The sequence below is a fragment of the Ranitomeya imitator genome, chromosome 3 (genome assembly GCF_032444005.1).
Source record: "Ranitomeya imitator isolate aRanImi1 chromosome 3, aRanImi1.pri, whole genome shotgun sequence".
Lineage (NCBI taxonomy): Eukaryota > Metazoa > Chordata > Amphibia > Anura > Dendrobatidae > Ranitomeya > Ranitomeya imitator.
In genome coordinates this window covers 117744011-117756161 of record NC_091284.1, presented here as the reverse complement: position 1 = coordinate 117756161, position 12151 = coordinate 117744011, and the positions used below count along the sequence as shown (strand labels likewise).

Here is a 12151-nt window from a genome sequence, read left to right as displayed (position 1 = left end):
ACTGGGTTTTCCATGGTTACAGGAACATAATCCGGTGCTGGATTGGAAAACTATGTCTGTGACTAGTTGGGGTTGTCAAGGGGTACATAGTGACGTTCCTTTGATGTCAATTTCCTCTTCCCCCTCTTCTGAGGTCCCTGAGTTTTTGTCTGACTTCCAGGATGTATTTGATGAGCCCAAGTCCAGTTCCCTTCCTCCACATAGGGACTGTGATTGTGCTATTAACTTGATTCCAGGTTGTAAGTTCTCTAAGGGCCGACTTTTCAATCTGTCTGTGCCAGAGCATGCTGCCATGCGGAGCTATGTTAAGGAATCTTTGGAGAAGGGGCATATTCGGCCGTCTTTGTCACCATTGGGAGCGGGTTTCTTTTTTGTTGCTAAGAAGGATGGCTCCTTGAGACCCTGTATAGATTATCGTCTTCTTAATAAGATCACGGTCAAATTCCAATACCCCTTGCCTTTGCTTTCTGATTTGTTTGCTCAGATTAAGAGGGCTAATTGGTTTACTAAGATTGACCTCCGAGGGGCATACAATCTTGTTCGTATTAAACAGGGTGACGAATGGAAAACTGCATTTAAAACGCCCGAAGGCCATTTTGAATACCTCGTGATGCCATTCGGGCTCTCTAATGCTCCATCTGTGTTCCAATCTTTCATGCATGATATTTCCGCAATTATCTTGATAAATTCATGGTTGTATATTTGGATGATATTTTGATTTTTTCCGATGATTGGGAGTCTCATGTGAAGCAGGTCAGGATGGTTTTCCAGATCCTTCGTGATAATACTTTGTTTGTGAAGGGGTCTAAGTGCCTATTTGGAGTTCAGAAGGTCTCTTTTTTGGGTTTTATTTTTTCTCCCTCGTCTATGGAAATGGATCCTGTTAAGGTCCAAGCTATTCATGACTGGATTCAACCCACATCTGTGAAGAGCCTTCAAAAATTTTTGGGCTTTGCTAATTTCTATCGCTGTTTCATTGCCAATTTTTCCAGTGTGGTTAAGCCCCCTACTGATTTGATGAAGAAAGGCGCTGATGTGACGAATTGGTCCTCTGCGGCTGTTGAGGCCTTTCGGGAGCTTAAACGCCGATTTACTTCTGCCCCTGTGTTGCGTCAGCCGGATGTTTCTCTTCCTTTTCAGGTTGAGGTTGACGCTTCTGAGATTGGGGCAGGGGCCGTTTTGTCTCAGAGGGATTCTGATGGTTCTTTGATGAAACCGTGTGCTTTTTTTTCCAGAAAGTTTTCGCCTGCGGAACGCAATTATGATGTCGGCAATCGGGAGTTGTTGGCTATGAAGTGGGCATTTGAGGAGTGGCGACATTGGCTTGAGGGAGCTAAGCACCGCATTGTGGTCTTGACTGATCATAAGAATCTGATTTACCTCGAGTCGGCCAAGCAGCTGAATCCTAGACAGGCTCGATGGTCCCTGTTTTTCTCCCGTTTTGATTTTGTGGTCTCGTACCTTCCGGGATCTAAAAATGTTAAGGCTGATGCCCTCTCTAGGAGTTTTTTGCCTGATTCTCCTGGAGTCCTTGAGCCGGTTGGCATTCTTAAGGAAGGGGTGATTCTTTCTGCCATCTCCCCTGATTTGCGGCGGGTGCTTCGGGAATTTCAGGCTGATAGGCCTGACCGCTGTCCAGTGGGGAAGCTGTTTGTTCCTGATAGATGGACAAGTAAGGTAATTTCTGAGGTTCATTGTTCAGTTTTAGCTGGTCATCCTGGGATTTTTGGTGCCAGAGATTTGGTTGCTAGGTCCTTTTGGTGGCCTTCCTTGTCGCACGATGTGCGTGCTTTTGTGCAGTCCTGTGGGACTTGCGCCCGGGCCAAGCCTTGCTGTTCCCGCGCTAGTGGGTTGCTTTTGCCTTTGCCGGTCCCTGAGAGGCCCTGGACGCATATATTTCCATGGATTTTATTTCGGATCTTCCTGTTTCCCAGAAGATGTCTGTTATCTGGGTTGTTTGTGACCGGTTCTCTAAAATGGTCCATCTGGTACCTTTGCCTAAGTTGCCTTCCTCCTCAGATTTGGTTCCATTGCTTTTTCAGCATGTGGTTCGTTTGCATGGCATTCCGGAGAATATTGTGTCTGACAGAGGTTCTCAGTTTGTCTCTAGGTTTTGGCGGGCCTTTTGTGCTAGGATGGGCATTGATTTGTCTTTTTCTTCGGCGTTTCATCCTCAGACTAATGGCCAAACTGAGCGAACTAATCAGACCTTGGAAACCTATTTGAGATGCTTTGTGTCTGCTGATCAGGATGATTGGGTGGCTTTCTTGCCGTTGGCCGAGTTTGCCCTTAATAATAGGGCTAGTTCGGCTACTTTGGTTTCACCTTTCTTTTGTAATTTTGGTTTTCATCCTCGTTTTTCTTCGGGGCAGGTTGAGCCTTCTGATTGTCCTGGTGTGGATTCTGTGGTGGACAGGCTGCAGGAGATTTGGACTCATGTGGTGGACAATTTGACGTTGTCTCAGGAAAAGGCTCAACGTTTTGCTAACCACCGTCGGTGTGTTGGTCCCCGGCTCTGTGTGGGGGATTTGGTTTGGTTGTCTTCTCGTCATGTTCCTATGAAGGTTTCTTCCCCTAAGTTTAAGCCTCAGTTTATTGGTCCTTATAAGATTTCTGAAATTATCAATCCGGTGTCTTTTCGTTTTGCTCTTCCATCCTCTTTTGCCATTCATAATGTTTTCCATAGATCTTTGTTGCGGAGATATGTGGTGCCCCGTTGTTCCCTCGGTTGATCCTCCTGCCCCGGTGTTGGTTGAGGGAGAGTTGGAATATGAGGTTGAGAAAATTTTGGATTCTCGTTTTTCGAGGCGGAGGCTTCAGTATCTTGTCAAGTGGAAGGGTTATGGCCAGGAGGATAATTCTTGGGTTGTTGCCTCCATTGTCCATGCCGCCGATCTGGTTCGTGCTTTTCACTTGGCTCATCCTGATCGGCCTGGGGGCTCTGGTGAGAGTTCGGTGACCCCTCCTCAAGGGGGGGGTACTGTTGTGAATTCCGCTCTTGGGCTCCCTCCGGTGGTTGTAAGTGGCACTTTTGTGAGTTCTGCTCTTGGGCTCCCTCCGGTGGTTTTAAGTGGTATGGCTGCTCCTTGGATTTAGCAGTCTGCAGCTGCTTCCACTGATTGTCTTTCTGCTCGGCTATTTATGCCTGGCTCTTCCCTTCAGCCAGTGCCACTTGTCAATGGTTCCTGGTTGGATTCACATCTCTCTTGGATTTCCCTGATATCCTTACCAGTTCAGCAAAGTTAAGTCCTTGCTTGGTCTTTTCTGTCCACAGGTTGTGGACTTATTCGTTCTGTGCTTTCTATGTTTTGTCCAGCTTGTCAGTATGGATTAATTCAGTTAAGCTGGAAGCTCTGGGAAGCAGATTTACCCTCCACACCTTTAGTCAGGTGTGGAGATTTTTGTAAACTCTGTGTGGATTTTTGTAGTTTTTAATACTGACCGCACAGTATTCTATCCTTTCCTATCTATCTAGCTAGACTGGCCTCCTGTGCTACATCCTAGTTTCATTCTGTGTGTGTCTTTTCCCTCTCCACTCACAGTCATTACTTGTGGGGGGCTATCTATCCTTTGGGGATTTTCTCTGAGGCAAGATAGTTTTCCTGTTTCTATCTTTAGGGGTATTTAGTTCTCAGGCTGTGACGAGGTGCCTAGGGAGTGACAGGAGCATCCCACGGCTACTTCTAGTGTTGTGTTGAGCTTAGGGACTGCGGTCAGTACAGGTACCACCTCCTTCAGAGCTCGTCCCATGTTGCTCCTAAACCACCAGTTCATAATACATAATACAAATTCTAACAGTCTATTCAGTAGGACTATCAGCTGTGTATCCACCAGACTTCTGCACAAGACAATTGATGGTCCCAACCCCATTTATAAGGCAAGAAGTCTCACTTATTAAACCTCACAGGACACACCTGTGAAGTGAAAACCATTTCCGGTGACTACCTCTTGAAGCTCATCAAGAGAATGCCAAGAGCGTGCAAAGCAGTCATCAAAGCAAAAGGTGGCTACTTTGAAGAACCTAGAATATAAAACATATTTTCAGTTGTTTCACACTTTTTTGTTAAGTATATAATTCCACATGTGTTAATTCATAGTTTTGATGCCTTCATTGTGAATTTACAATTTTCATAGTCATGAAAATACAGAAAAATCTTTTAATGAGAAGGTGTGGCCAAACTTTTGGTCTGTACTGTACATATCCTCCAATTCTGGCTCAGAAGCTATAATCGCAGTGCACAGTGCGGGGGATTCATAAGTCTGCAGTCACACAGAGTGACTGCAGACATCAATTTAGACCAGACAACCTGTTTAAAAATGTTTTAGTATTTTGCTACTGCAGAGTTTCTATAAGTGTTTTTTTTGTAGCTCAGTGATCCTCAAAAAAGATACAAACCCATAAGATCAGATCTGTCTGCTCTCCTCCTCCCTTTTCCCAGTGTGATAGGCCACGTTCACACATTCCACATTTTAGTCAGTATTTTACCTCAGTATCTGAAAAATATTTAGAATTGAGATTGCTCAGTGGTTGATACCTTTTAATGGCTAACTGAAAAGATGGTAACAAATTGCAAGCTGTTACCAGATCGCAGCGTTCCGGTGGCATAGAGAAGCATTGCGCAGGGAGGGGGCTCCCTGCGTGCTTCCCTCAGACCCTCAGAAAAACGCGGTGATCGCGTTGTCCTGGAGGTCTCCATGGAGACACCCGGATCCAAGATGGCTGCGGGGTCCTTCCGGGTCCAGCAGGGATGTGGCCCCTCACTGCCTGTCAGATCGCTGATCTGATACACTGCAAAGTGTCAGATCAGCGATCTGACTTTATTCAGTGATGTCCCACCCTGGGACAATGTGAAAATGTAAAAACAAAATATTATACTGTGTAAAAAAATATATTTTTTAATTCCTAAATAAAGAAAAAAAAATAGTTCCAATAAATGCATTTCTTTATGTAAATAAAAAAACAATAAAAGTACACATATTTAGTAGTATTGCTGCTTCCGTAATGACCCGACCTATAAACCTGTCCCACTACTAGTTAACCCCTTCAGTGAACACCGTAAAAGAAAACAAATAAAAAACGATGCAAAAAACAATGCTTTATCATCATACCACTGAACAAAAAATGGAATAACACGCGATCAAAAAGACAGATATAAATAAACATGGTATCGCTGAAAACGTCATCTTGTCCCACAAAAAATGAGCCACCATACAGTGTCATCAGCGAAAAAATAAAATAATTATAGCTCTCAGAAAAAAGCAATGCAAAAACAATTATTTATTTTATATAAAATAATTTTTATTGTATAAAAGCACCAAAACATAAAAAAATTATATAAATGAGGTAGCGCTGTAATTGTACTGACCCCAAGAATAAAACTGCTTTATCCATCTCACCACACGTGGAACGGTATAAACGCCCCCCCAAAAGAAATTCATGAATTGCTGGTAATTGTTCATTCTGACTCCAAAAAATCGTAATAAAAAGCGATCAAAAAATGCCATGTGCCCGAAAATGGTACCAATAGAAATGTCAACTCGTCCTGCAAAAAGCAAGACCTCACATGACTCTGTGGGCCAAAATATGGAAAAATTATAGCTCTCAAAATGTGATGATGCAAAAACTCTTTTTTGCAGCTAAAAGCGTCTTTTAGCGTCTGACAGCTGCCAAATATAAAAACCGATATAAAAACCTGTTATAAATAGTAAATCAAACGCCCCTTTATCACCCTCTTAGGTAGGGAAAAATAAAAAAAAGTATTTATTTCCATTTTCCCATTAGGGTTTAGGGCTAAAGTTAGGGTTAGGGTTGGGGCTAAAGTTAAGGCCCCTTCACATTTAGCGACGCTGCAGCGATACCGACAACGATCCGAATCGCTGCAGCGTCGCTGTTTGGTCGCTGGAGAGCTGTCACACAGACCGCTCTCCAGCGACCAACGATGCCGGTAACCAGGGTAAACATCGGGTAACTAAGCGCAGGGCCGCGCTTAGTAACCCGATGTTTACCCTGGTTACCATGCTAAAAGTAAAAAAAAACAAACGCTACATACTTACCTACAGCCGTCTGTCCTCCAGCGCTGCGCTCTGCTTCTCTGCTCTCCTCCTGTACTGGCTGGGAGCCGGAAAGCAGAGCGGTGACGTCACCGGTCTGCTTTCCGGCTCACAGCCAGTACAGGAGGAGTGCAGAGCGCAGCGCTGGAGGACAGACAGCTGTAGGTAAGTATGTACTGTTTGTTTTTTTTTACTTTTAGCATGGTAACCAGGGTAAACATCGGGTTACTAAGCGCGGCCCTGCGCTTAGTTACCCGATGTTTACCCTGGTTACCAGTGAAGACATCGCTGGATCGGTGTCACACACACCGATCCAGCGATGTCAGCAGGAGTCCAGCGACGAAATAAAGTTCTGGACTTTATTCAGCGACCAACGATCTCCCAGCAGGGGCCTGATCGTTGGTCGCTGTCACACATAACGATTTAATTAACGATATCATTGCTACGTCACAAATAGCAACGATATCGTTAACAATATCGTTATGTGTGAAGGTACCTTTAGGGTTAGGGTTGGGTCAACTGTGATGCCTGTATATTCTGTGCGGTATTTCCTGATGAAGGGGGCATGAGACCCCTGAAACGCGTTGAATAAAACCACTGTGAATCAACTATACTCTCCTGAAATTCATCTTAGCGGCAGCACAGAATTTTAACTACAAATCTCCCTTTGAAGACATTTTAGCTGGCTGACATGGCAGAAGACCTTCTGTTCCTTCTTGCCAGGGGGTCAGGGGCACCCTGGAGGCTGTTTCACAACAGCTGGATTACAGTAGGTTGCTGACCCTGGAGTCTTGTGGAACAGCTTGTTTGAATGGTAACAGGTAACAATAATCAATCCACTGACTCAGGAGCAATATACGTACTATTCAACTCATGAGCTAAAGTAAGATCTGCACTTACATCCACGATCGCCTTAGTCAACCCAGGACTCAGGATTAGCTACTCTTCTCAAGATTTAAAGGGGTACTACAAAAAAAAACAAAGTATTTTTTTTCTCCTAAATTCCTATCTCTTTGATGCCATAATCTAAACTATTTTCTAATCTACTTGAATAAAAAATTCCCTATCTTCCCCTAACTACACTATCTAACTGCTATTCTCTTTTTTTTTTCTCCACTTCCTTTTTGATGATGCTTTATGTGAGTATCCCATAGGCAATGGTCACTGGCGCACCACCTGCCCCCTCCCTGAAATGAAGCATCATCAGTGACACTTGTTTCAGGGGCTGGGCTAGTCCCTGCGTAATGTGCCCAATGACAACACGCTCTGTTGCTGGCTTAGATCAGAAGTAACAAGCCGTCACCAGAGTGCGCTGTCAGAATACCCGACGTGCAGAGACCAATTTCACCCCCGAATGTGAGTAATGTATTTGCCTTCTCCCAAGATTGTTCCTTACAGCACCAGCTCTACTATCTAATGCCCAAAGACTAGATACAGTGATAGTGGTGCCATAATTAGCGTCCCCCAAATTAATTGTTTTATATAATAAAAGTAACAATTCAACAGACATAGTGGCACATTTCGTGGTTCCATAAATAATAGTTCCACAGGCAGTGTTTCCAGAAGTAATAGTGCTAACTGGCTATATATTCATCTAACACTATTCCTATGCCGCCCCTTTTCGGTTTTGTGAGAAACACAATAAGAGCTCGCTCACACTGACATAACACAGCCCAGTGCTATGCGGTGTATTATCGGATAGCACTCGGCCCAATGTTATACTATGGGGCAGTGCAGATCTGAGACTATTTTCTCATGACAATTTTGGCCACTTTTCCCAGGTTCTCCTCCACCCAATGAAGTACATGGAGCAGAATGGTTTCTTTGGAGCTTGGGATCTTCTGCTATGCAGTAGCAGCCATCGGCAATTGCACCACATGAAGCCCCCCACAGGCCAGCCTTCACAATATTAAAGGGAACCTGTCAGCTGATACATGATGCGCAAACTGTGGACAGCATGTGTCAGGCACTGGCTGTCGGGTCACTGCCAGGTATGTTTGTCTCTGAAAGGCTGCGTCGTTTCAGAGACAAACATGCTTTTAGTAGCTACCAGGGACCAAGCTGAGGGGGTGACTAGTTGTACAGGCGGGTCTCTGGTGGTTATGCCCACCTGCTGACAGTGACTGGCGGCCTCTGCTTGTTGGCATGTATAGGCAGAGGCTTCTCAGTCACTGTCAGGGGGCAGGGAGAAGCCGCTGGGCACCCGTCTGTCCGACTAGTCACCGGCTCAGCTCGGTCCCTGGCAGCTATTGTCTTTCTCTGATATGCCGCAGCATACATGTCTGTCACCCGACAGCCAGCGGTTTGGGCACCATGTATCCTCTGACACGATCTCTTTAAGCACGAGCAGCGCACAGATTATTCACCGATGTCCTCCCTGTGCTGTACGTGTTTTTCACGGACCCATAGACTTGTATTGGCCCCCGTCATCAGACGTCTCTGAGAATTTTGTAGAGACACAGGTTCATGAAAAAAACACGGACATGTGACCGGCACCATCTACTATATAATTGTTTAAGGGTCACTTCCGTCTGTCCTTCTGTCTGTCTGTCACGGTTATTCATTTGCTGATTGGTCTTGCCAGCTGCCTGTCATGGCTGCCGCGACCAATCAGCGATGGGCACAGTCCGGAAGAAAATGGCCGCTCCTTACTCCCCGCAGTCAGTGGCCGGCGCCCGCTCCATACTCCCCTCCGGTCACCGCTAACACAGGGTTAATGCTGGCGGTAACGGAGTGCGTTATGCCGCGGGTAACGCTCTCCGTTACCGCCGCTATTAACCCTGTGTGTCCCCAACCTTTTACTATTGATGCTGCCTATGCGGCATCAATAGTAAAAAAACAAAAAAATCTGCTATACTCACCCTCAGTTGTCCGACGAGCCGCTCGCGCCGGCCGCCGTCTTCATTTTCCAGCGATGCATTGCGAAATTACCCAGAAGACCTAGCGGTCTCGCAAAACCGCTAAGTCATCTGGGTAATTTCGCAATGCATCCTGGGAACGCAAGATGGTGGCAGCCGCGCACTCATCGGCACAACGCCGTTGGATCCCAGGAGGCGGAGAGACTGGACGCTGAGGAGCAGCAACCAGAATGGTGACTATGTTAAACTACAAGGGGCCCTCGGATCGTTAGGTGAGTATGTTTATTTTCTATTTTTTAACCTGTGACATACGTGGCTGGGCAATATACTGCGTCACTGGGCAATATACTACATGGCTGGGCAATATACTACGTGGCTCTGTGCTGTATACTACCTGGCTGGGCAATATACTATGTCACTGGGCAATATACTACGTGGCTGGACAATATACTACGTGGCTGGACAATATACTGCGTGGCTGGGGAATATACTATGTGGCTGGGCTATATACTACGTGGCTGGGCTATATACTACGTGGCTGCGCAATATACTATGCGACTGGGCAATATACTATGTCACTGGGCAATATACTATGTGGCTGGGCTATATACTACGTGGCTGGGCTATATACTACGTGGCTGGGCTATATACTACGTGGCTGGGCTATATACTACGTCGCTGGGCAATATACTACGTCGCTGGGCAATATTATACGTGGCTGGGCAATATATTACGTGGACATGTGGAGCACCCCCAGACGCAGGGCCGCGGGGTACTCGGTCCGGGGTTGTCACGGTGGCTAGACCCGGTCCGTGACCCTGCTAAGGGGCGTCCAATGAAAGGTGATGGTGCGTGGTGCAAGGTGCGAGGAATAATGAAGACGCAGGGTTGCAGTCTCTTTACCTTTTTACTGAAGGCTTCGGGGTCCACAATCCAGAGCACTGCTAACAGGGCTGGCTGAGACCGGTGGAAATCAGTGTCTACCTTCTAGCGTCTGTGTGTTGTAGTCCTTCCCTGCTGAGCACCACAGGATAGTCCTCACAACTGTCATATCTGTTCTTTCTCTCTCTCCGTCCCCTAGATAATATGGCTAGGACGCACCCGTATGACAGGTAGGCCTGGAGTTATTCTGGGACCCTAGAGACCCCCCTCTCCCACGATTGCCTCCTATGTCCGTCTAGGTGATCTAAGTCAGACAGCCAACCTGTAATTAACTGTCCTGCCACTGTTTGAAGTAATGCGTGGAGTCTGTTACTTCCTTGGTGCTCCGGCCACGTGCCTCAGAAGGATGTTGCCACAGTCTTAGGGACACGACTCCTTCTGGTTCTATCTCCTTCGTACTGTGATCTCGTTTCTCACTTCTCCACAATATCCTTCGCTTTGTGTCCTTCCTTAGGATGCCGCCGCAAGGTAGTGCAGGCGCGGCTCCGTAACAATCTGTCCTTTCTGCTAGGTACCTGCCAGGTTCCCACTTCTGAAAGGTCCTCCCTGGAGCCCTCCCGAGCTGCGTTCTCACTAACTTCCTGTCCAACCCCCAGTTTTACCAGAGTGTGAGGAGTGGCCTAATACATAGTGCCTTTTGCTCCCCCTGGTGGCCGGAGTGTGAAGTGTAGTGTGTGACTGTGATACCTGGTCAGGTGATCTCCTTCAGTGCAATCAGACGTAACATCACTCCCCTTAGTGGCAGAGCGACATTACTGCAACGACCAGGACTCTGGGGCGCTGCACATGCATATTCTAGAATACCCGATGCGTTAGTATACGTTATACGTTATATACGTTAGAATACCCGATGCGTTAGTATCGGGCCACCATCTAGTAGATTATAATGGGTTTGTGTTCTGTGAGAAAAACGGATGCAGCAGGCACGTGCAGCACAGGTGTGAACGAGGCCTTAATTCTCCTCCCTGGCACCTCTCATTGCTGACCACTACAGGCTTCTCTCCTAACTCATTAGCTCCAGAAGTTATAATACATGCAGTACAAATCTTGGGTGGCTGAGTGGCATCAGCTGCTAACATTGTACCTCCACACACGGGCAGAGCCACTTCCTAGCAATGTAACGTCTGTGTGCAGCCCCTACACATGCATAGCATAGGCTGCCTGTAGCGGGGCACGGTGCCAGGCTCGCCCAGGGGAACGGCACGTGTGGGTGGCAGCAGTGGGTGTATTATACGTGCAGTCACTGGCTATCGCGGGGTCGGGGTGGGAGGAGCTATCAATGGCCACGCCTCGTCCACTGGGGACTGCAACGGGACTGCGCATGCGCAGGGACTGAGAGGCCGGGACCGTCCCAGAGAAAGAGTTGTGGTCTCCCGGCCGGCGGAGCCTCATAGTGACCGTAGTCAGGTGAGATGCCGGGGAACTGGGGGCGCAGTGGCCGGGTGCCGGCAGCCATGGTGAGCAGTCACTTATTACATGAGCTTGTGATAGACCGGCTGAATGAGAGACCTCTGTGAGTGGAGATGAGGCAGCCTGCTCCTGAGGTACACAGATGTGTGCCGGCTGTAGCAATGTATGACTTGTCAGGGGGACTACAGGAGCCAGCATTCCTTTTCAGCAGGTCCTGTGGGGTAATGTGTTGGGGGATAGTTGGGGGCAGGTGTGACACCAGTGTCCGGTAAGCAGTGCTGGGATTATTTCTAGACTGTCCCCCCAAATGGGGCGGAAGCCGACAAATCCCCCAAATCTGCCCTGTGATCCTCAGGAGGGGGGACACAAATTGTTTAATCGTACCCCAATGACCTCCCCACGGTCTCAGCAGCGACACCAGTAATTGGCTCATCAGACGGTTATTAAATTTGTTTGTTTTTTTTTTTTTGCTGCATAATATGAAAAAGCTTAGAAATAGGATAATTTCCCTGAATGGACGGAAGGTTTCAGTCCCCCGTGTGTCCGCACCAGGTCCAGTCCTCATGGGGCTCAGTCCCCCGTGTGTCCGCACCAGGTCCAGTCCTCATGGGGCTCAGTCCCCCGTGTGTCCGCACCAGGTCCAGTCCTCATGGGGCTCAGTCCCCCGTGTGTCAGCACCCGATCCAGTCCTCATGGGGCTCAGTCCCCCGTGTGTCAGCACCCGATCCAGTCCTCATGGGGCTCAGTCCCCCGTGTGTCAGCGCCCGGTCCAGTCCTCATGGGGCTCAGTCCCCCGTGTGTCCGCACCAGGTCCAGTCCTCATGGGGCTCAGTCCCCCGTGTGTCCGCACCAGGTCCAGTCCTCATGGGGCTCAGTCCCCCGTGTGTCCG

At 47.6% G+C, this 12151-nt stretch overlaps 1 protein-coding gene across 3 annotated transcripts in view; it reads left to right on the top strand.

Annotated features, from left to right (window-relative positions):
* Positions 1-12151, top strand: part of MYO1C (myosin IC) — a 203604-nt gene that overhangs the window by 20956 nt on the left and 170497 nt on the right. Inside the window, exon 1 of one of the 3 annotated variants that reach the window (XM_069761333.1) lies at positions 11191-11258. The exons of 1 other annotated variant lie outside the window; for it this stretch is intronic. Coding sequence is in view for 1 of the 2 variants with exons in the window: in XM_069761330.1 (XP_069617431.1) it covers positions 11264-11308 (45 nt within the window). In the remaining variant the exon portion in view is untranslated. Of the gene's footprint in view, positions 1-11190; positions 11309-12151 lie in introns of those variants that run through there. One more of the 3 variants, XM_069761330.1, reaches the window with a different exon arrangement.